The sequence below is a fragment of the Schistocerca americana genome, chromosome 2, assembly GCF_021461395.2.
Source record: "Schistocerca americana isolate TAMUIC-IGC-003095 chromosome 2, iqSchAmer2.1, whole genome shotgun sequence".
Lineage (NCBI taxonomy): Eukaryota > Metazoa > Arthropoda > Insecta > Orthoptera > Acrididae > Schistocerca > Schistocerca americana.
This window is the reverse complement of record NC_060120.1, coordinates 573175165-573201495: the sequence shown is the minus strand read 5'-3', so window position 1 is coordinate 573201495 and position 26331 is coordinate 573175165. Positions and strand designations below refer to the sequence as shown.

The 26331-nt window shown below is 39.7% G+C and overlaps 1 protein-coding gene across 1 annotated transcript in view; it reads right to left on the bottom strand.

The window, feature by feature from the left end:
- LOC124594191 (cytoplasmic dynein 2 heavy chain 1) overlaps positions 1 to 26331 on the bottom strand; it is a 786854-nt gene that overhangs the window by 699512 nt on the left and 61011 nt on the right. The window contains exons 4-6 of the mRNA XM_047132551.1: positions 24286 to 24419; positions 20755 to 20846; positions 1919 to 2059 (exon numbers count right to left, since the gene is read on the bottom strand). Of these exons, the coding sequence (XP_046988507.1) occupies positions 1919 to 2059; positions 20755 to 20846; positions 24286 to 24419 (367 nt within the window). The remainder of the gene's footprint in view (positions 1 to 1918; positions 2060 to 20754; positions 20847 to 24285; positions 24420 to 26331) is intronic.

Genomic DNA, 26331 nt, shown 5'->3' with positions numbered 1-26331 from the left:
TTGGAGGTTGGGTGGGTGGTGGAGCTTTACTTCGGGAAGGGTAGGAAGGATCTTGGATAGGATGACCTTCATTTCAAGGCATGATGATAAGTAATCAAAGCCCTGGAGAAGGGTGCAGTTGATTTGTTCCAGTTGCAGTTGTATGGGGTGATGAAGTAATGGTATTGTTGTTTGATAATGTTATATATTTATCTATAATGTAGGTAGCTAAAAGTGTAGGCAAAAATCATGAAAGGTGAGAACAGGAAACTGTACTAATGCAATGCATATGGTGAGATGTGTGCCTTCATGTAAAAATTTGTAGAAATGCAGTCTGTGATTGTAAGACATGTGTAGTGTAGTTGATCATTCCTAGTGAAATGTCATTACACCACGTATCAAAACAGCAACCATGATTTTTGTGTGGCAAAAATCAAATCAAAGGGAAGCTTACTGATCGTATCGGCCAGCTACCTATGTAGATGAAATCAATTGCAAACTGTGTTTCTATGACTCGTTAGGTGGTTAAGGAAAAGAGGGTACCATAACGTAATGACTGGGGAGGACAACAAACTGTTCAGACTCCTTACCTGGAACAAGCAATGCCTTCTCACACACACCTGAGCAGTCTTCAATCAACACTCAGTCAGTTGCACAGTTGCATATGAATTGGGTATTGTACAGAGTACTGTGACGAATGTAATTTTGGAATAGCAGCTGTACGTCTACTATTGGCAGGAAGTGTTGAAAATGTGGACGCTGCAGTGCCGAATGCTCAATCCTAAAATTTTTGTATATGTGCTTTACTCAGATGAAGTCTGCTTCATTAGGAATGTAATCCTATCAATTGTTGCAATAGTCATGTATGAGCTGTTGACACAGTTAAACATAATCACACATTTCCAGTGATATCATGGGCAAACATAGTCACAATTAGTAGAACACAGCCATAATCAACAGGCCGTATCAGCTTCCCCTACCACACCCTTCCTTTTTCCCATCAGTTTTCCTGAGATATATTTACCCCCTCCCAAATTGCTGAAAGAATTCCTCTTGATCTCCATGCAGGTATATATTGTTAACAGTGCACATTGGACATCTTTCTTATGAACATATGTGTCATAATTTTCCAAAAAGGTGGATAAGAAGATGAAGTCCTCTTTTGTGACCAGCTTGTTCCCTTGAAGTATGTATGAGACACCTGTGTCGACAGAAGAGAACTTCCTGGTGAGAACTCTCATTGCCTCTGATGTTTCTCAAACAATATTAGCGTAGAGCAAATGGGTACGACAGTACTTTGTGCCACTGCTTCATGCTTGTACTGAAACTGGGGCACCACTTTCAACATATTTGGTGAAAACGGCACCTTGCAGAAACTCCACAGTTAAATTATTTATTTTATTTATATGTGTCTACTTGGATCTTTAACACAGTCAGCATATCAAATATAAGTACGAGGTTTTCTCATTTTTGTTTATAACTTTTAACTTAGCTACTTCTTGATTAGAGTTCCCTATCTCAAATTAATACATTTGTCCTTCTACACCACCTCCGAAAGTTTGTATCATCATAAAGAAAACACCCTGCAATTGTGTTACAGAATAAGGGACTATTATTCCAGTAAAGAGTACTTCTTCAACGGCAGACAACATTCCTTACAAATGTGCACAAACAGATTGGTAACTCATACACACACTCTTTCACTATTAACCAGTAAGTGTCACTGATATTTGCCTTTCTTCTGCTAGATTTTCTCTCATGTTTCAGTACAGGCTGGTGTTAAAGTTATACAAAGTTTCTGGATACTGTAGATGAAGACCAGTTTTCCATGACACAATCGGCAATTTTTCAACACACACATAGATACATATATATCATCAATCAAATTCTTTAAAATAGCAAACTTTAAACTACTAGCAAATTTATTTTCATTTGTTACCTCCTCCAGTCGGGATGCAAGATTCATAACATGAGTTGGCAGATAAGGCTTGCCGTGCCAAGGATGTGGAGAGTAATTGGCCCAGAAGAGAGATGTGAGGCGCTCACAGGAGTTGATCCAGTTTCTGCAGATGGATAATGCCTTGAAATTTAGAAAAAAAGTATGAACCTACAAATGATTTGTTTCTTTTACTGTTTTACATGTGTATTCACCCATAAATTAACAACAAAACGTTCATGTCCACATAGACCAGGTGATTATAATTAAGTGCACCTACTGATGGGTGTTCAGTGTGAGCTGTAATTACTGTATGGCAGTGAAACTTGACAAACATCCTAATGCAGAACCAATTAATGCGGGAAAAAAAGTAGTTCCAATTTTGGCCACCAGGTGCCAATCTGGCATTGTACAGCATCGCGTCAGATGTCTCCAGTACTCATACTGAACAAATTGTGTAAGTAACAATTAATAATAAAATCAACATTATGGCTTTCACACTTGTATGACCTTTTCTGCCCACATCCCATTCCTAATCCATTGTGTATGGGAACATTTCTATACATCTTTCTTGCATTCACAGCACCGGATATGCATCTGGTGCTCAAAGATGGAACTAATTTTCTTCCCAGCATAAATTGGTTCCGCATTAATGCATTAGAATATCTACCAAGTTTCGTTGCCTTATGATAATTAAAGCCCACTCTGGACCTCTCTGAGTATCTGCACTTTAATTATAACCACCGAGTTGTACTCCAGTTATTCTTATTATTTCTCATATCATCTGATAACACAAACTGGCAATAGAGTACAACCTAAGTGCATTATGGTTTCTCCACCACATGTATTACAGAAAACCTCCAAGTACTGGGCACTGTTGACCAATGGACAGATTTACACTTTTCTGCACGTGCCCAGTTAACATAATCAATTAAGTCTGTCCTTGTGATTGTCACAGAAAATATTTTTACTCTCAGTTATTTCCTACATTTGTAATACATATGGTGTACTCACATAGGGACTAAAGCTGCTTTCGAAAGTGGATACATTCTGTAGTAATTGCCCTCAGTACTGTACGTGCACACCAATAACATTCATAGGTATCACATTATCAATATATTGCATGTATATGGGAGGGCAACAGAATACATACATTAGGAAATTGTACAACATTTATTCAATAAATTTCTCTCTCTAATAATAATCTGTACATTTTCCAAAAGACTGGTTTTTCTCTACCTCTTTTGTCTTTCACCAGCTTTAGCATATATTTACCATCAACTTTCTCTAGAATCAATTTTTATTATAATGAATTCTTTGTGATTTATTACCAATATATACTTAACAAATCTTCCAAATTTAAATAACATTTGACAGTAAAAATCAATGAAATAATTTATTGGAAATATAATGATAAGCTATTTTAGAGGAAACCACTAGACAGTCATGAGAAAAAAACTTGAAAACATATGGAGAGAGGCTGGTTGAGCTAAGGACACACATCAAGAGATGACAGATTCAGGTTACACTCCAATGATTGTGATGTGCATTCACAGTGTGTCCGTAATACCCTCAAGAAACTCTCGTAGGGATCACTGCAGGTAGGTGTGGGTTATTTCCACCACTGTTGAGCACTTTAGACTTTTTCGCAGAGAAAAATATTAAATTCCACTTCTTCAGAATTTTTTTCAGGTGCACACAATAAATTATAATTTGTCATCAGACACAAACATTTTTTTGTGTCAGCAGTTGTTTGTTCGCATCTTCAGTCCAAAGACTGATTACATGCAGCTCTCCACACTAATTAATCCTGTGGGAACCTCTTCATCTCTGCATAACTACAGTAATATATGTCCATTCGAATCTGCTTACTATAGTAAGCCTTGGTGAATTATGATTTATTAGTCTCATAATGTGCATAATCCTATCTGGAGTTACCATTGTTTGATTAATGTACATAATCCAAATCATTTGAGTTATGTACAGGAGACATGTCAAAAATTGTAAAATTTCACCATAAACGTAGAACAGCTGATGCTAACCAATAGCATCATACTAATAATACAATTTTATTATACATAGAAACACACAGTAAAAAATCTAACACTTAATCCCCCCTTATCATTTCATCCTCTATGAATTTTCTACTGAATAGTAGAATTTCTCATACAGAATCTGCTGTAGCTTCATATTTAGAATTTCTTGCTTCGTATCAAATATGTTTTTCCTCATTAATTTGTTACGCATTGTTATCCTCATATACTGTGGAGTCCACGTGAATAGTTTCAATTGGTGTTTAGGTAGCAAAAACTTATTTTCATTTCTTGTGTTATATGTGTGGTTAAAATAATCCTCCTCAAATAATTTTGTCTGCTGTGTTGAAAGATTACAATTTCGTATATGTATATTGAGGGAACAGTTGGGATTTGCAGTTTCCAAAATAATGGGTGATAAGATTCTGTGCAGTACACGTGTATCTGATAATTTTATTGTGAAGTTTCAGTATTTGAAATACACTATTCTAATTTCCCCTGAAAATTATACCATACCTAATGACAGATTCAAAACAATTATGATATGCTATTTTTCATGTACTCAATTCGGTAGAATTTGCTATTATCTGCATTTCAAATGCAAAATTGCTTAGTTTATTTAACAGAAAGTCAGTACAAGTGTTCCATCTGAATTCTTGTCCACATTTAGTCCAAGGAATTTAATCATGTGAACTTTTTCTGTTAGTTAATTGTTATGTTGTATATAAGTTCCACACAATTTGAACGTTTGGTTTTGAAACGTACCATCAGTTTCAACTGAACCAATTTTCTAGGGTATTCAGTGTGCTTATGATGGAGCTCAGAATTTTTTCTGCATTGTCATCTTCAATTAAAACAAAAGTATCATCTGCAAACAGAACTGATGGGGAATTTATATTTATAAGTAAGTCATTTATGTAAAATAAGAACAGGATTGGCCCCAAAATGGAGCCTTGAGGCTCATTTTGTAAAACAGTACTCCATTTAGCATAAGTCACTGCATTTTAATTGTTTTCTGTTGTTTAAGTAAGGTGTGAGCCAGCTCAGAGCATTGCCCTTAATCCCATATTTGTCTAACTTGTAGATAATAAAGGCATGGTTCAGGGGTCAAATGCTTTTGTAAGATCACAGAAGATACCTGCAACTTTACTCCTCCGATACAATGATTTGCATACTTTTTCAAGAAAGTTATCCACTGCATTTCCTAGTTGAAACCCAAATTGGATACTTATAAAAATATTTTTTACAATAAATTTTTAAACCAGTTTGCACCTAATGTCTCTAATACTATCAACAGAATTGGAAGAATAGAAATAGGGCATTCGACCCTCTCCTGAACAGAGGTCTGACTTTGGCATACGTCAACACATCAGGAAATCATCACTCTTCAAAAGATTGGTCAAATATTTTAGTTAGAGAAGGTGCTATTATGTCACACATTGCTTTAATCACTTTAGTTGGTGTCCCATCCCACCCAGCAGAGTTTTTATTTCTTGATGATAATATAACATCCACCGACAATGCCTGACAACATGCATTAGCGCATTGTCAGTGCATGTGCGAACATTATGGAAGGCGAACTACTCGCTGTTGAGAGGAATGTCGTTACACGTATTGCCAAATGCATTGAGGTTGACAGACATAATTTTGAGCATTTATTGCATTAATGTGGTGTTTACAGGTAATCACGCTGTAACAGCATGTGTTCTCAGAAATGATAAGTTCACAAAGGTACATGTATCACATTGGAACAACCAAAATAATATGTTCAAACGTGCCTACGTTCTGTATTTTACTTTTAAAAACCTACCTGTTATCAACTGTTCATCTAAAATTGTGAGCCATATGTTTGTGACTACTACAGCGCCATATATCACCAAGCAAAAAAAGTGGTCCAACTAAAACATTCATGTTTCTTTACGTACTACATGAATATGTAATAAAAAATGGGGGTTCCTATTTAAAAAAACGCAGTTGATATCCGTTTGACCTATGACAGCGCCATCTAGCGGGCCAACCATAGCGCCATCTGGTTTCCCCCTTCAAGCTAGATGAGTTTCGTTCTTTGTAGTTTCTTCGGTTGATGCTTATTTCGTGAGATATATGAGAATATCTCTTAGGATGTCCACACACAAACTTGTATCAGTGACCATGAGGCAGTTGTAGCAACAATGATTACCAAGTTACAAAAGGTAACTAACATAAGTAGAAGGAATTATATGTTCAGCACAACTAAAACAAGTAGAAGGATTCCGTATTGTAGTAGGATGTTCAGAAAACTAGATAAAAGGCAGTAATGTCATATCTCAATAAGTAACTTGAAACATTTAGTTCTGGTGAGGAGCATGAAGAAGAACTGAGGCTCATGTTTAGAAGAAAAGTTGATCTTGCCATGCACTTGATAGTTATGTACCTGGTAGTATATGATTAGAAGGACTCGTCAGGGTGTACGCACACTGAAGAGAAACTTCTAAAGAAAAAGAGAGTATTGCATAAAAGATGTAAAGCAAAGCATTGAGCTATAGGTAGTGATATATTGAACTAAATGCATTTGGCTATCAACATGTCAATGTCTGAAGCCTGATTACCGTATCAGAATATTATAGAAAAAACTTTCACAAAACCTTAAGAAATCATGGCAATATGTAAAGGACATTAGTGGAACCAAAGCCAGTGTCCATACAATCATGGATGACATAGGGACTGAAATTGATAGAAGCAAAACAAAAGTATAAATGCTAAATTCCATTTTCAAATGTTCTTATACAAATGAAAATCTAAGTGTATTGCCCCACCTTAATTCTCGCAGCTGCAAAGATGAGTAATATAAATTTTACTATCAGGAGTGTTGAGAAAAAGCTGAAATATCTAATATTGAACAAAGCTCCCAGAAATTCTTGGCTCTTTAGAAGGAACCAATACTACAATCAAATGTATGGCCAGCATACCTTACGTAGGCAACATTTCTCAAATTCTCCACAAACAACAAATTACAACAGAAATTATCCCACACCTTAAACAATAAAAAGATAAATTCTCAGCCTCAAGAATATACCGGCTGATCAAAAAGTCTGTATAAATTTGAAAACTTAATAAACCACAGAATAATGTAGATAGAGAGGTAAAAATTGACACACATGCTTGGAATGACATTGGGCTTTATTAGAACAAAAAAAAAAAAAAAAAAAAAAAAAAAAAAAAAAAAAAAAAAAAAAAAAAAAAAAAAGTTCGCAAAATGTCCAACAGCAAAACGTCAGTGACTGCGCATGACAATCATGTATAAAAGGAGCTGTAATGAGAGAGAGAATCAGATGCACCAGCAGTCACAGCATGTTGGCATTACCTGAAAAGGAGCTTATGGTGAAGCTGTATTATCAGAATGGGGAATTTTCTAGTTCAGCATTAGGATCCTATCACCACAGGAAGGGCATTTGATCAGGTAAAGGTCCGTTGACAAATGTAGCTGTGGCGAGAATGATTTCGAAGTTCGAAGACACGGGTTGTTTAGACGATAGACCCTGTAGTGGCCGACCGAGCACAAGGCGTAATGCTCCTGAGGCAGTTCAGGAAGAAATAGAGACTGTAGCGGGTTCGTCTATGCACGGGGAAGTCAGCACTCATGCAGTCGCACATTGCTCCGGCATTCCATACACTACTGTTTGGTTGGCACTTAGGCGTACCCTCCAATGCTATCCGTACAAAATCCATCAGTACCATGAACTGTTACCTGGCAATTTAGTGAAGCGGAGGGAATTTGCGGTGTGGGCATTTCAAAACATGGCGGAAGATGACGATTGATGAAGCTCATTTCACGCTCCGAGGGTCTGTCAACACCCACAACTGCAGAATTTGGGCTACCGAAAATCCTAGAACTGTCGTGGAAACTCCATTGCACAACGAGAAAGTCACAGTATGGGTTGGATTTACCACATCTACCATTATCAGGCCTTTTTTCTTCAAGGAAATGTGTGGTTCTGGTTTTGTAATTGCTACCGTGATGGGTAAGAGGTACGCTGATATGTTACAGAATCGCATCATCCCCAGCCTGGCTGATAAACACCTGCTGGAACGTATGATGTTTATGCAGGATGGCGCTCCACCCCATATTGCTAGACACGTGAAAGATCTCTTGCGCGCGTTGTTTGGTGATGATCGTGTGCTCAGCCTCCCAGGTCCCCAGACCTCAGTCTGTGCGATTATTGGCTTTGGGGTTACCTGAAGTCGCAAGTGTATCGTGATTGACCGACATCTCTAGGGATGCTGAAAGACAACATTCGATGCCAATGCCTCACCATAACTCCAGACATGCATTATTCCTCGACTACAGCTATTGTTGAGGAATGATGGTGGACATATTGAGTATTTCCTGTAAAGAACATCATCTTTGCTTCGTCTTACTTTGTTATGCTAATTATTTTTATTCTGATCAGATGAAGTGCCATCTGTCGGACATTTTTTGAACCTTTGTATTTTTTTGGTTCTAATAAAACCCCATGTCATTCCAAGCATGTGTGTCAATCTGTACCTCTCTATCTACATTATTCCGTGATTTATTCAGTTTTCAAATTTATACTGACTTTTTGATCACCCTGTACAAAATCACATGTAAAACTTGCTCAAGTTACTACACAGGACACACCAGCAGAAATTTTCAGATCAGATACACTGAACACCTCAACTATTACACATGTAACTGACAATTTTGTACATACAATGTAATCCACAGAAAGTGTAGCATGTCTGTGTACAAATTCTTTGTGAAACCAATGTGCAGTAATATATTTAGAGGAAGTTTTGAATACAAAAATAAACAGTATACATGATGATTTTTCTGTGTGTGGTACTCTGTGTAATGGAGGAGGCACAACACTTGTAAATAGACACACAAAAATACCATGTCTAACATTAGTGTATAAAAGTATTCCAAGATTCATTTTGTCCAATTTTCCAGTTGTAGTCTAACCTCAAAATGATAACTACAATGCAAGAGAGGGAGAAAATCATACATTCAAATGTCACTTCTACTTATGAAAACAAATGAACTTGGAAATGACAATAAACTCTTAAAACACATTATGCTAATCATGAAAAAATAAGTAACTGCTGCATTTGATTCAGTAGCACACCTAAACATGTCATCAAATGCACAATCATATGGTGTATTAAGCAAAATTTGTGACTTGAGTAAGGATTTCTTGGTAGAAGGGCTGCAGCATGTTGTCTAGGATGGGAAGTTATCAACGAATGTATAAAATAAAACTGTAATTTGCAATTCTGTCAAACTTGCAGGAAACATATCCTTAACTCGTTTTGGACATGACATCCATTATCAAGCCTTCACACATGTTCCTGCATCAAGCTGGAGGTTCATAAGATATAGAAGTAACTTAAGATGCTCCCCAGGGAGTGATGTTTGGCCTCTTCATGTTCATGCTGTATGTAAGATCCTTGCACTGATATTAATAGTAACCTCAGACTTTTTGCAGATGATGCTGTTATCAATAATGAAGTATTGTCTGAAAAAAGTTGCACAAATATTCAGTCAAATCTTGAAATGATTTCAAAATGGTGAAAGGAATGGCAACTTGATTTAAATGTTCATAAATGTAAAATTGTGCACTTCACAAAACAAAAAAACCTACTATTCTATGACTGCGCTATGAACAAGTCAAAATTGGAATTGATAAACTCATTCAAATTCCTAGGTGTCTCACGTTGCAGAGATCTGAAATGGATGATCACATAGGCTCAGTCATAGATTAAGCACGTGAAAGTCTATCGTCCATTGGCAGAATACTAAGGAAATGTAATCAGTCTACAAAGGAGACAGGTTGCAAATCAGTCGTGTGACCTAGCCAAGAAACTGCTAACTTTTTGTGTGAGACTTGCACCAAATAGGACTAAGAAGGGAATACTGACGAGGGGTAAAATAAATGGCCATGAGTTTCTTTGATCCATGGGTGTGTGTTAGAGATGATACAGAAACTGAATTGGCAGACACTTGAAGTCAGACACAAACTATCACAAGAAAGCCTACTCACAATGCTTCAAGAAACAGCTTTAAATGGTGATTACAGGAATACACTAGAACCCCCTCCTTCCCACTCCATATACGAATGTAACACAAAGCCCTAACTAGTAAAATTGAAAGTACCTCTGTCATGCACTTCAGAGTGGATAGCAGAGTACAGATGTACATGTGACGCAAGGAAAAGCTGCAGAGCAGAGACATTTAAGAAGGTCTGTAACATATGTCTTAGAAAAAGGTTCTTATCAATATAAAAATCTAAGAATTTAGAAAATTCAGTTTCGTTTATGGATTTATCCTCATGCATTATTTATAATGGTATGGTCAGGCTTTGTGCAATAAGGAAATTCTTGTACTGTGTTTTATTCAGTGACAGTCCATTTGCAGACAATTACTAATTTTCAAAAACACATTATTTAAATTTTCAAGTGCTGACCATTAATCCATCATGCTTGATTATAATATTTGCACCATCAGCAAAGATAACTATTTCTGCTTCTTAAATATATGATGTTAACACACAGATAATGTTATGGGAACAGCAAACCAAAGACTGCAATTTATTGGCAAAACACACATAAAATGCAACAGTAGTATAAAGAGAATTCCTACACTTACCTGTCCTCTGCTGGAGTACAGTTGTATGGTATGGGATCCGCATCAGACAGGATTGATGAAGGACAACAAAAAAGTTTAAAGAAGGGCAGCTCATTTTGTATTGTTGCAAAATAGGGGAGTGAGACAGTATGATATGCAAAATGGAGTGGCAACCATTAAAACAAAGGTGTTTTCTGCTGTGGCTGGATCTTCTCATGAAATTTCTATCAACAACTTTCTTCTCCAAATGCCAAGATATTTTGTTGGTTTGGTGATAATGATCTTCATAATAAAATAAAGGAATCCAGAACTTGCTGGAAAGTTTTAAGTGTTTATTTTTCCCACGTGTTGTTCAAAAGGCACCAAAGTTAGTTCCAGTCCCTAGGGATTGTGACAGGAACTGAAACTGAGAGTAGTAAAGCAAAAGCTGAAATACTTAACTCCATTTTCAAATGTTCCTTTACAAAGGAAAATGCAGGAGAATTGCCCCACTTTAATCCTTGTAGCAGTGACTGAAATTATGTAAGGTGACTGAAATCAGTATTAGTGGTATTGAAAACAACTGAAATTGTTAAAACTGCACGAAGCTCCAAGGCCGAATGGAATCCCTATCAGATTCTGTATTGTATTTGTGACTGAGTTAGCCCCTCTTCTAACTATCTCTTGTAGATCCCCTGAACAAAAAGCCATGCCCCGTAGTTGGCAGAAAGCACAGATAACATCCATCTATGAGAAGTGTGGTAGAAGTACTCCACAAAACAATCATGCAATATCTTTGATATCAATTTGTTGTAGAACCAGGGAACAATTCCTGAGCTCAAACATAATGAGGTATCTGGAACAGGATGACGTTCTCCATGGCAACCAGTACCGACTTCAAAAATATCAATCATGTGAAATCTAAATCACACTTTTCTCACATGACATCCTGAAAGCTTTGGACTAAGGTAATCAGGTAGATGCTGTATTTCTTGATTTCTGAAAAGCATCACACAGACCTTATTGTCAAAAGTTCAGTCATATGGGGTATCAAGTGAAATTTGTAACTGTATCAGGAGTTTTTGGTAGGGAGGACACATCATGTTATCCTGGATGGACATTCGTCATCAGATGTACAAGTAACTTTGCGTGCCCCCACAGGGAAGTGTGTTGGGACCCTTGCTGTTCATGTTTTATACTAATGACCTTGTGGACAATATTAACAGTAACTTCAGATGTTTTGCAGATAATGCAGTTATCTACAGTACAGTATTGCCTGAAAGAAGCTGTATGAATATTCATTCAAATCTTGATAAGATTTCAAAGTGGTGCAACAATTGGTAACTTGCTTTTAAATTTTCAGGAATGTATAATTATGCACTTTACAAAACAAAAAAACAGAGTATTCCATGACTATAATATTAATGAGTCACAGTTGGAATCGGCAAACTCATACAAATACTTTGGTGTAATACTTTGTAGGGATATGAAACAGATTGATCACACAGGCTCTGTTGTGGGTGAAGCAGGTGGTAAACTTCAGTTTATTGGTAGAATACTGGGAAAGTGTAACCAGTTCACAAAGGAGATTGCTTACAGATCACTTATGCGACCATTCGAGAATATTGCTTAAGTGTGCTGGACCTGTACCCAATAGGACTAACGGGGGATATTGAATGTATATAGAGAAGGGCAGCATGAATGGTCACGTTTGTTCAACCCAAGGGAAAGTGTTACAGTGATGTTGAAAAAACTGGAGTGGCAGACTCCAGATGTAAACTTTCCCAAGAAAGCCTACTAATAAAGTTTCAAGAACTGATTTTAAATGATGACTCTAGATAGAGATTTGAGACTGGTTCATTTTTAGGATTGCCGCAAGCTTCCCCAAGTGAAATTCCCTGATATTTCGCTGATTTTCAGACAAGGTTTAGTATTTTTCCTGAAAAATTTTGAGACTGATTGACTGACTAATTGAGAGGGTTTATGAGACCAAACAGTGAAATTATCGGTCCCGCAGTTCCAAAGTTACTCATACAAGAAAGAGGGTCCCCTAAAAGTGGATGGATCCAGTCAGGGGAGTCAAACAATAAAACAAGGAAGTTCAAACACACACAGTGAAAGGCATAAAAGGTTGGACCAAATCTAAAAACTGGATAAAAAGAATGGTCTTTGCACGGGAGAGTGGTCATGGGGTCCCAGACCGAGAAAACGTGAAGAGAGACCCCAACCACAACCACATTGCCTCTGCTCCAGGAGTAAAGCAAAATCTTATATCTGGAAATAACCACTTTCATGGAGGAAACTGAGGACCAGTTCAACCATCTGTGGATTGTCTGCTAATATTAAAATTAAGAAAGACTATATTTAGCACAATACTGTCAGTCTGGCTCCACAACCATATTGTGAGGATGATTCATTACACAGACAGAAACAATGGGTGAGCCTATGACCAATGCGTACACAGCATAAAGCAGTGGACTCCCTCCAAGAGGAGCAGAAGGAAGAGCACCAAAGCATAGTAGTCTCCTTGATTGTGCGGAGTTTATTACTGAGTGCAGTAGCGCACCACATGTCATTCCACTTTTGGGCAAAGAGAGATTTGACATAGATCTGCACATCCACAGCTGGAGTCATGAAAGAGAATGGAGGGTGAGAATCAGTTTATCTTGCCAAACAGTCAGCCAGTTTATTCCCTGATACTCACGTGACTTGGGACTCAGAGAAGGACAACTGAGTAGGCAGCACAGCCAAGGGAGGAGAGAAGGTCATACATAGCAGAGACCAAAAGATGACGAGAGTAGCAGGCTGTTCAATGAATCAGTACATATTAAAAGACTGTGGAGGGAGGCCTGGGTAACATAATGGAGGGCCCTGCTAATGGCTAATAGCTCTGCTGTGAACACACTGTATGATTCCAGCAATAAATGGTGTTCTAAGCCAGTATGAGACGTGAAAGCGTATCCCACTTCATCTATCATCTTAGAACCAGCAGTGTGGAAGATGGTAGCACCCTGTAATGATGGAAAGTACAGGATGCTGGAAGACCATAGGGGCAACAGTGACCTTAGGACCCTGGAATAGGTCAGTCCTAATCCGTGATCTAGGCACCTTCCAAGGGGAGTGTGGGAGAAAATACACGTGGCACATTTCAGTGAACAGAGATGGAAATCCTGACAGAGGGAAGTGAGACATATTCCAACTGGCAATCCCACCCATGGGCGATGATCAGGAGGGAGATGCCCCTCACTTGCAAAGAGGACAGAGTACAAGGGAAAGTCAGGGAATCTGCAAATGGCAATTGCATGAGAAACCAGGAGTTGGCTTCATCATATTTGAGAAGGGGGAATCCTTGCTTCTGTGAGGGGTCTGTAAATGGGACTAGTGCAAAAGGCATCAATAAGCAGACCCACCTCAAAATGGTGAACAGGATCTAGTATTTTCAGAGTGGAAGGAGCCTCTGAGCCATAAACCTAACTTCCATAATCTAATCTGGACAAGACCAGAACATGGTAAAGATAGAGAAGAGTAGCATGGTATGCACCCCAAGATGTCTGGGACAGGAGGCGGAGGTGGAGAGCATTGAGCTTGCTTCCGCATGCATGTAGTCCTCAGGTGGTGAATATGGGGTGACCATGTCAGCTTTTCATTATATATATATACATATATATATATAAATGGGACTGCGCTGTAACATCTAGGAGCTGGTCGCCTAAATAAAGTTCTGGATCAGGGTGTACTATGAATTGACAACAAAACTGCAGAACCCGCGTTTTGGAGGGAGAAAACTGGAAGCCATGGGAGACAGCCCACGCAGAGGTCCGTCGGATGGAACCTCAGAGCCAGCAGTCAACAGATGCTACCAAGTGGGAGCTGCACCAGATGCAAAAATCATCAACATACAATGCTGGGGCAACCTGAGGGCCAACAGAGGTTACCAGCCCATTGATGGCTATGAGTAAGAGTGTGACACTTAATATAGAACCCTTTGGGATACCATTCTCCTGAATCTGAGGGGTGCTAAGTGAAGTGCCAACTGAACCCGGTCAAGCCAGTGGGACAAATGTTCACAATTAAAAATTGGAAGGGGGCCATGAAAGCCCCAGTCATGGGGGGTAACTGAAATGTGGTGGCACCAAGCTTTGTCATATGCCTTATGTAGGTCAAAGAAGACCATGACAAAGTGCCGACAGTTAGTAAAAGCCTGTAAGATTGCATTTTCCAGTTCGAGTAAATGGTAAGTTGGAGATCATTCTTCCCGGAAGCCACAATGATATGGGGACACAAGGCCCCCAGATTCGAGTACCCAATACAATTTGGAGCTAACCATCCTCTTAAGCAGTTTACAAAGTACATTCGTCAGGCTAATTGGGCAGTAGCTGTTGAGAGATGTTGGGTTCTCCCCAGGCTTAAAGACAGGGATAACTATACTGTCTCACTACTGTGTGGGGAAGCCATCCATGAGTCAAATGTGGTTGAAGACCCTGAGTAGATATTGCCTCTGTGTAATGTCCAAGTGTTGGATCATCTGGTTGTGGGTGTAATCTAGGCCTGGGGCTGTATCATGTGAAGAAGTAAGAGAATGCAAGAATTCCCATTCAGTGAAGGGTTCAATTTAGGGTTCAGTTTGATGAGGGTTGAAACAGAAGGTGGGTCTATTCATCTCTGTGTTTCTGCTGGAGAAAGATGGCGGGATACGAAGAGGACACCGATGCTGTTGCAAAGTGTGTCGTGAGGTGTTCTGCAAGGACCAATGGATCAGTAGACAGAGCACCTTGGAGGATAATCCTTGGACAGTTGACTGTCACTGGTGGCCCAGAAGGCCATGGAGCTTGGACCAAACCTGCGATGAAGAGACATACATCCCCAAGGAGGAAGCATAGCACTCCCAGCATTCCTTTTTACTCTGCTTAACAAGATTACAAGCCTCAGCAAGGAGACGTTTAAAAGTGAGGAAGTTGGCCTGTGAAGGGTGTTGTTTAAATCGCTGCAGCATCTGTCAGCGGTCCTGGACAGGGACTGCTACGTCCTTGGTCCACCACTGGTTGATGATGAGGGAGACCTGTGGATAGGGAGACAGCAGTGCCAGCAGCATGAAGAACAGTGGCAAAGATGCCCTGCATGAACGTATCAATGCAGTTATCATCATAGGGTGACCAATGTAGGCAAACCACAAGAGCAGCGGAGATAATTGTAAGATTGATAGCAGCAGAGGTGCCGTGAGTAGTGTTAAAGTGGGTAGGGGAACTGTCATTGAGGAGATACAAATCAAAGTCTGTAGTAAGTTGGTCAAGTAGAAGACCCCTACCCGATGAAGTGGCACCCCCACGGGGGTGGGGTGCTTTGAAGTCCCAAAGGAGGAGATATGGGGGCAGGAGTTACTTAATTAAGGTAGACAGTTCAACATAAGAAAGTGGCCTACCTGGAGGGAGGTATACATTGCAAACAGTGACTGCCAGAGTTGTCTGCATTCTAACCATTATCGCTTCCCAGTTGGTATGAAGGGGGATCCAGTCACTAATGAAATTGGTGCAAACCAAAGTGCAGACCCCTCCACACTCTATGCCGGAGCCGGCACTGTTTCAACAGAACACACAATAACATGAAACATTAGAGAGTGGTCAACACCAAAGGGAGTTTCATGAAGAGCAAGAGAGAACAAATAGCAGGAGGAAGGAAGGTGTTGTATTTCCAGGAGGTGACAATAATATCCACTGCAATTCCACTGGATTATTGTGTGGTGAGAGTCCACGTGAGACTTAGAGAAGCCAAGGGGATGTCACATCACTTGGTCAGTGGTCGTCACCAACGAGGATGTGGTAACATCCATAAAAACTGGGTGTGATTCAAAATGAGGTGGAGGGGGTGAAGTCCCCAGGGAAGCCTCGTCCTTTGACTTATGCTGTTTGTATTTCTCCCTCGGAGGGAGGGAAGTGGCATTGTGATGTCAGGATCACAAAGAGAGTGAGTGGATTTGGAGACCTCGGAGTGTGGGTCTCTCCTCTGGCCTGAGGATACAAGTTTCCTGTCCTGAGAACTCTGGGGAGGGGTGTTCCGAGATGGAGCCCCATCCCTAACAGGAGTCAGCGAACAGAACACTTTCCCTGGTGATGAGGAGGAGGAGGAGGAGGGGTGGCAGGATGGAGCTAAGGGGGAGGGATGAGGAGGGGAAGGCGTAACTGAGGTAGAGGAGAGATTTACGGGGTGAAGTCTCGTCAAATTTCTTCCGGGACTCAAAGTAGCTGAGACAGTCAAGGGTCTTTATTTCCTGAGTACTTTTTTCCTTCATGTACAATGGACACTTTGGTTAGTGGGGAGAATGGTGACCTGAGCAGTTCACACAGTTAAGCGTTAGGGTGCCCACATGAAGAGGGCAGCTACCAGTCACAACAGATGAGAGTGGCATTGCATTGTGAGGACATGTGGCCAAACTTGAAGCAATGGAAGCAAAACATGGGAGGTGGAATGTATGGTTTCATGTCGCATCTGTACACCATTACCTTGACCATCTCGGGCAGGGTATCCCCCTCAAATGCCATAAAGAAAGCACCAGTGTCTACACAACGGTCCTTAGGGCCTTTCTGGACATGCTGGATGAAATGAACACCACGTCATTCCAGATTAGTTATAAGTTCATCATCGAACTGGAGGAGAATATCCCTATGGAAAATTACATCCTGCATAATACTGAGTGACTTGTGAGGAGCGATAGCCATGGGGTTGCCTCCTAAACGATCGCAGGCACAAAGAGAGGGAGGGTGAGGCTGGAAAGGCAGAAACAGGAACTGAGACAGAACTATGTTAAGGATGAGATGTGGCTGCAGTAGAGTGGTCAGAGAGTTTAACACATTTCATGTGCCAAACGTCTGCCCTGGTACCACCCACTCTGAACAGGGGCTCACCTTGTGGGCACCACATAGCCACAGCAAGAGCTGTCTGGCAGGAAGATCATTTCCAGGAGTTCTGATGCCCCAAAAAGATGGGCAACCACTTCTAGGCTTTCACAAGGCATTCACAGCACAGTTACCAAAGTGTGATCCCTGTTGTATCAAGGGGCTCCACCAGATGGGTACATAACAGCCCCACCACACGGACTGGCTACCAAGCTAGTGATCTAGCAAGGAGGCAAAAGGGCTTTGGCAGGGAGGGAGGGGAAGGGGGAAAAAGGAGAGGGAGAGGAGGAGGAGGAGGGGAAGAGGATTCCACGCCAAAGACGCTACGGAGGGAGTTCTTCCTCATCTGGCTCACACTACAGATTTAAAATTTGGAGATGGAGGTCAAACTCCTGAGAGGGAACAAAAGAAAAGCCTAAAATGAGGAAGAAAACCAACCAACCAAAACTGCAAGATGAAGCAAACTCATTAGGATAGCCAAGCTGACACAAAAAAGAACAGCAAGAGAAGGAAAGGAATTGGCAGGGATCAGAAGAAGAACAGCGAAGGAGAAGGAAGGGGGAGGGAAAGCAGAACGGAAAAGAGTAACGGCTGCAGTAGCTCACGATCCCATGAATGCGCACACGTACACGCAAAAGAGCTGTTGGCCCCCTGGAGGGACAAATTTTGAGATCTCAAGGGTAAGTAAAGACATAAGTTGGCAAAAAAGTGTAAGGACTTTAGTATTTCTAAACAAGTGAGCAAAATCTTAAGTACTAATACCAATATCTTTTGCAATGAACTGTTTTTAGATGGACAAAGCAAGCCAAATGGTACATATGTGGTTCATTAAGACCACTGATGTTATTTTATTTCAATAAAACGTAACACATTTGGTGAGAAAAATACATATTTCATTGGATTCGCAAGACAGATTTATAATATCTTCGCTGATATAAGAAATAACCTCTTGAAAGAAGTGTGTAAGGCAGGGAAGAGTTGTGTAAACCAATCCTATAGGTGACTGCCAATAAAATGTTAATTTTACTGTTTGTTATTGGCAGTTTTTGTCCACTGTGTTATGTCTATTATTTTACAGGTATTGTGTGGTTTTTCTTTCACAAGATACATGAGTACATAGCGTACAAACTGACAGTGACTGCCACAATTTTCTTCCTCTTATCATCCATGCTTTCTTACACATAAACTACTTTCAAAGTGCCAAAATGTACTAGAATAAATAAAATTTATATAAAATGCTGCACTGTACAATGTTCTTGCTGTGAGACAGTTGCCATTCCTGAAATCCATTGCCAGTAGCCTCTGGCCTGCCAAGGAGTACCGCAGTCCTGAGCCCATGCGTAAACCATGAACCAACCACAAACAGACCTGGGTTGTAGGCAGATCGGTGAGACTAGATCCGATGGGCAGGGCCTGCACATTAGTGAGAAATGATGGGCTTCATATAGGCAGACCCAATCTGCTAGAAATACCCACAGAGATAACCTATGGTTTTGACCCATATGGAAGTCCACTGGCATGGCCAGCTATTTACAGGTCACAGACACCATGATGACGAAATGAGACTGTGGTGATCCATCCATGTAACAGATAACTTGGGTGAATACTCTGAAAATCAATACTAATGAGGATAAGTAGCAACTCACCATAGCCGCGCGGGATTAGCCGAGCGGTCTAAGGTGCTGCTGTCACGGACAGTGCGGCTGGTCCCGGCAGAGGTTCGAGTCCTCCCTCGGGCATGGGTGTGTGTGTTTGTCCTTAGGATAATTTAGGTTTTGTAGTGTGTAAATTTAGGGAATGATGACCTTAGTAGTTAAGTCCCATAAGATTTCACACACATTTAACTCACCATAAATATGACCACTGTGCTGCAGGCACATAGAAAAGACAATCACACTCTCACAACTAAATTCTTGGCCGTAGCCTTTGTCAGAAAATGAGAGGACATACACACATTCACACAATCATTCATACACAACTCATGCACACATGACAGCTGTCTCCGGCTCCTCCGTCAACAGTCTCTGAGAATCAGATCCAAATAAAGCACTCCTCACGCTTCCCTGCCTCTCATTGGCAGCTGCTAGGCTAGCAGCAAGAAGTGGTGGCAGCACTGACTGCAAGCTGAGGGGAGTGGTAGAAAGGGAAGAAGCAGTAAGAATAAGGGAGTAGTAAAGTGGCTCACATACTTAACTGTGCCCAGCTGGCAACGCTGCACGACATCTCAGTAAACAAATCATTTCATCTACTGAGACAAAGACAAGATTTTTCCAGCGTCTTTTTTTTTTTCCTTCAAATTACCCTGATATTTTCCTGATTTTGCTAACATGTTTGGAATTCCCTGATTTCCAGAACTTGTGGCAATCCTGATTTTGTGCTGGGGAAGTGAACTGTGGGAGGAAGATGTGACAGAATATAGACTTATAAACACAAATTTCTTTCAGAAATGCTACACCAGCTCTTGTGCTCTAGTATAATTGAGGGACACATGCAGGCCTATGAATTATGTATATATTTTTGAGTAATAATATTATGCATTTTTTAATCACATTGATCTTTTTACACTAGGAAAGCCTAAAATCACACACTGATATTTTACGTTCATAATGGAACTTCTGGATAGTGTTATGATGGTTCTACCTGAGGCAGATGACGTGCACATGGCAAGAGGGCACCATACCTAAGCTTGGGTCACCGCAGAATAGTATCCGAAACTCACAAGGACTTCAGGAATGGAGAAATGGTGATGGAAGAGATGCTATGATACTGAAGAGCTATGCCTTGACCTTCTTATGATGCGTTAATTCAGGCCAAGATATGCTGAAATTTTGTTCAGTCTGTCATGGATCAATAAATGGTGTAGAAATCTCACACAAATTCATCTGTGGTTCAATAAATGAATTTATGATGCTTCTGGCTCTTTGCATGAACAATTCAACTTCATTTTACTGAATTCAATGTCTAAAGAGTTGCCAAGCAATTGAACATTTTCAGACAGGTTCAAAGAAGACACAGCATGGATCGTAGCATGAAATGAAGCAGTTGTTCATTTGATCAAGTGAGAAAGTGTCTTACAATTGACTGACTCATTCCATTGCATACCGTGATATCACAATTATGATAAATGAAACAAGCAACTAACTTATTAAACAAATTAATAACTAATAAGACAAATGAAAAACAATCTAACACATCTTACTTAGATATGATTTTGTTTTATTTCACAATAATTCGCATGAAGTGAAGAAAATATTGCAATGGTAAATGTTAGATTAATTTATTACAGTTGAAAATACTTGCAAAAGAACTCACTGTATTCACAAGTTCCTCAACCGATATAAATGGTTCTTTCCACAAGTCAGTTTCTCTGAGTTTTTTCTGAATAAAATGGATGAGGCAGTTACCTGAAATGCAAGCATTCTGTCCTGTAGTGAAGACAAATTTAGTCACATATCACTATTTAATTGTTTTATTCAAATTTTCCAGTTCATCATGAATTATATTCACTGTAACCATACATTATTTTTTCTTAATAACACTAACCAGTGAACACAATTTAGCCCTAAAATGAACAAATACACTATTCCCTTTTATACTGTATTCTCTTTGCAACACATCTTCATCAATAACAAAACAATCACATTTTGCATATCATTACACTTCTCAATCTGTAATTCATAAGCCACATTTAAGGAATATAGAGTTATGGCATAGGTAGAAATTACTTTTTTCTGCCTTTTGAATGTCTGGAGACTTACCTTTACCTCAGTATTTTTCTTCTACAAAAAAAATTTTTTTGAGATAATATTTTATGGCAATATTTATGGAAACACAATGGCTTTCTTAATGAATTTACACTTCAGTACAAAAAAAATTCTCCACAAAGAGAGCTAACTTCGGTCTCAGTATCAAATTCTTGAATAATTTAACTACAGACAGAATTCAACAACCCTGCTAAGATTTCCATACTATGACATAAAGAAACAAATCATTCAGTATGAATATTATTTATGCAACACAAAAAAGATACTCTAACAGATTGATCAGTAAAAAATTAGAAGAGGAAAATATTAAATTCAATAAGTCGAAGAAAACTAGGACATCCACAATGACATCAAATAGTACTAGTGTAGATTTCACAAAGGCTCCACAATCTTTACAAAAGTGCAAATGGTATGCTTCAATTTGGAACAAAACGTTCTAAAAATGTTCTCTTAATAAGCATAAAGTACAAATAAAATGCATGTTTCCAAAAGAAACTGAAAACATAGAGTTGAACTGCATTTGATCCTGTAGATTTATTGTGTGTAATACAGGAACTGTCAAAAACAGAAAACTTTCAGTATCAGCTATTTCCTAAGGAGAAACCATTTTGATTAGACTCTCTAACAGCTTTGATTACAAAGAACATTATATTCAAATTTAATATGCACTCTTTAACACTGAAAAATACTACAGGTATGGTTGAAAGAGTCCTTGGTACTCTGGGCATAGATGCTGTTTGTTTGCTTATAGCAGTAGCTGGTTCACTATGAATATTACATAATAGAGTTTCTTACAGACAGTATTAATGTGCAGTTTCCATTTCAGCTCATTATTCACAATAAAACCTAATAACAGGAGGGAGATGGAATCAGGGGAGAGGATCTAGGATTATATCTTCATGGACTGGATCCATGGCCAAGACACTACATCCTAATTCCTCCATAACTTCAACACTTTCTCTCCCATCCACTTCACCTGGCCCTCGTCGGCCTATGATGCCACCTTCCTGGATGTTGATCCCAAACTCTCTGAAGGCTTCATCCATACTTCTGTCCACATCTAGCCCTCCAACCACCAACACTGCCCACTTTTTGACGGCTACCACTCCTTCCACACCAAAAAACACTCCCATTCATCCTGTCCGTCAATGGAGGGCATATCTGTGGTAATGAGAATTCCCTTGCTCATTATGCCGAAGGTCTGATGAAGACCTTCACAGACAAGCACTACTGCCCCCCCCCCCCTCCCCCCCCCCCCCACCACCACCACCAAAAATAAATAAATAGATAAATAAAAAAATAAAAAAATCCAGTCAACCGACAGATTTCCTGTGGCATATTTTCACACACCCCTAACTCATCCTTCATCCGCCTGAATCAACTGCAAAGGAGTAACCTTCAAATCACCCATTATCACCCAGAGTACATCAACTGAACCATGTCCTTTGCCAGGACTTTGATTATCTACCATCATGCCCAAAAATGAGGGACATTCCACCCATGGTCCTTCCCACCCCTCATAAAGTGTTATTCCACTGCCCTCTCAACCTACACAAGGTCCTGATCCATCCCTATGCCACTCAAACACCCAATCCCTTGCCACTGCGGTCATACCCCCCTGGAAGACCCAGGTGTAAGACCTGCCCAATTCACACATCCAACACAGCCTACTTTAGCCCTTTCACAGGCTTATCCTATCTCATCAAAGGCAGAGCCACCCACGATGGCAGCCATGCCATATACTAGCTCTACTGCAAATTCTGCACAGCATTTTATGTGGTCATGACCACCACCCAGCCATCCAACAGAATGAATGACCACTACCAAACTGTAACCTACCGACCACTCAGCACTGGAACACATTTCTGAGTACATGTTAAAGTTGAATGGCTGCTTCACAACCTGTGTCATCTGAACTTTCTTTTCCGGCACCAGCTTTTCTGAACTAAGCAGATGGAGGCTATCCTTGCAACACATCCTTTACTGCTGTAACACTTCTGGCCTCAGTCTCAACTAACCCACTGCATTCACACCCTCCACTCAACAGTCTCCCCTTCCTCTGTCTTGGCACCTCTCCACATCATCATCATCATCGTGTGCCGCATGAACTCACCAGCTCCACTGCCCGTGTGTCGCATTCGTATCCCATGCACCTGCTGCCTCTGCATCCCACATTTCTATCCCACAGACTTGCTTTCTTCCTCCAAGCCAACAGCTACTGAACCTCTACCCCTCCTCTCAATTCCCACCTCTTTCTCCCTCTACACACCCGATCTGACAGGTCCACAGCTCGTGTTCTAGGGGCTAGTGTTGCTACCTCTAGATCACGGGGCCCCAGGTTTGATTCCCAGCTGGGTTGGGGATTTTCTTTCCCCGGGGACTGAGTGTTTGTGTTGTCCTCATCATTTCATCATCATCATCATCATCATCATTTGTGAGTGTAGCTAGATTGGATTGTGAAAAGAACATGGACTGTGTAAAAATTGGGACTTCGTACAGGCACTGATGACCGTGCAGTTGACCACCCTACAAACCAAACATCATCATCATCCGATCCGACAGTGTGCATATGTACTCTAGGTCGTTAAAGGGTTATTCCAAAAGCTAGCAAAATTTTCATCCTCTTTCATGTGCTATTTGAGGATTCAGTTCTTCTACTATGGGGTGAGATAAATTGTAAACAAATAATCATTTATACACAAGCATTTCTAGGATTTGAAAACTTGATATCAATGAAACTGATCTCCAGTTTTTGGGATCATCCTTAATGTCTTTCTTGTACTCTAGCAAAACCCTGCTCATATTTATACATTAAATTATTCAATGTGTTATATTTATTTGATAAATATTATCTCACTTGTTGAGGTTTCTACAACTAGTAACCCTTCAGTTACCAAAATACTGTAATCATTTTCATTTACAAATCTAGAAAAATTTTCCCAAATGTAAAATTTATATTTTTCCTTACATTGTGCCTCAGGAAACATTACAGTTTTCTATAAAAAAAGTAACTTTCTTTTTTCTTTAACATGCATAAATATAAAGGACTTGAATATGTGCAAAAAATTTTGTCAATCACCTGTGACACAAAATAGGTGCTCCATTCTTGTTTGGGGATACTGGTAGTCATCAAGCTTCCATAAATCATCCAGGATGTTGAATGCAGACTCAGTCACATCCTCGCCATCTTGTAATGGCAAGGAATCCAGCATACTATTTAAACAAAAGAAATTATATGTTAAAATAAATATGAAAATGGATGTGTACATATACGTTTGAAGCAACTTCAACCAATGGATATACAAATGTCTTACTAAATGTAAAAAAGTACTGATAAGGTAAAGCCGTTGGCACACGGACCGTGCATCCGAACGTTGAGCATTGAGTGTGCCGAGTTTCTGATGTCATAGTGTGGAATAGCACATTCGGGAGTCTTTCCGAATGTGCAGAGCAATATCTGGCATGTCAGATAATCTGAGCGTGTGTCTGAGCGTTGACCAATGAGATGTCACAGTGCCATCTATGTCACACGTACGACGTGTCCCTTCAGTACGGAGTTGTGAGGTGCCATATTGGCATTCCTTTCAAGCCTATATGTATATATGTCATTTCTGAGCACCAGCAAATTGAGAATCACTGGAAAAACTGTTGTCAGTTGTGTGATTCGTTCCAATAAAATAATGAGAAACATCATATTCGTAGCAAAAGAATTATTGTAACTTGTGTATTATGAGAGTAGGCTAGTTGAAGGCAGTGACACACTGAAGGTCCACCCAAAATGCATTGTTCTTGGTACAATTTGTTATAATTAAATTGCAATTAGTAACATAATTATCTATGATTAACGTTTTTAGCAAGGGGTAACATAAAGTGATTAAGTATATGGAGCGTGTTGTTGGTTTAGTGTAATGAGTAGCGTCTTTGTGCAGCAATGAGTTTTTATTGGAGCAATGGTTCGTGTCTTAACACTTACAAATTTTTTTTCCCAACATTTGCATTTTTATTAGGTTCTAACACTTTATTATAAGTTTAATATAATTATATGCTGTAATATTTGATGTTATGTAAATATAAGTTGACCTTTTTTTGAGGGGTGACTTTGTTCGATTCACTTAACCTACAGGACGGCTTGCGGTACTTGTATAAAAATATTTTGCTCCTGTTTCTTTTATGCTTCATAATTCACATGTTGCAAAGATTCTGCTACTGGGTAGGAACAGTGATCAAGTAAGACTGACCTTGGGGTTTTACTAAAATGTGACAATGATGAAATAATGTTTATCTTATGTGAAGTATTCCAAATTTGTACCGCACTGTTTCTAATGGAACTTTTATAAGCCTGTGTCCTTATTGATTGGACATGGTACTTTCCTTTTCATGGACAATGGAGGAAATGTGCATTTTAATAGAGCTAACGTGGGTAAACGTTGAGTAAACAGTGTGATTTACGAACTAGAAACACCCCTCAACTGCCGCTGGAGTGCGCTGCGATCGTGTATACCATGTTGGGGCCCACATACCATATGCACAAGTCGCACTGTTCCTGAGCATTCAGCAGCACATTGAACTTGGCACACTCAATGTTAACGTTCCACAGCACGGTCCGTGTGCTGACGGCTTAAGACAGATGTAGTATCCTATGGGACGGCAGGTGATGTAAAGGGAGATGATGTACAAATAATCAAAAATGAACTATATTAGGGTCAAATCTGTAGTTTTCAGGGTTGTTATGCTGATTGGTGATGACTTAAATGACATTTAGCCTCCTAGTGCTGGAGATGCAGTGAAAAGAGATAATACGTAAAGTATAACTCTGGAATACTTAGAACAATTTCAATCAAATTTCTTACACATACAGGTTACTATTCGGAATAAAATACTGTGGAACTAGGACACTTTTAGGTATTCGGTGGATGGGAACGGAGATACAGGATGCAAGTGGGTGGAATGTAAGCATAACTTTGGAACATGTAAAGAAATTTTAACTAAACTGAATTCAAATATGGCTTGCTATTCGGGGAAAAATACTGGGGTGTAAGATACCCCTAGCACAGCTATTTGCAGGGATGGGTCTGGGAAGGTGGAGACTTGTATGCATAACTCAGCTAAATTTTGATTACATTTG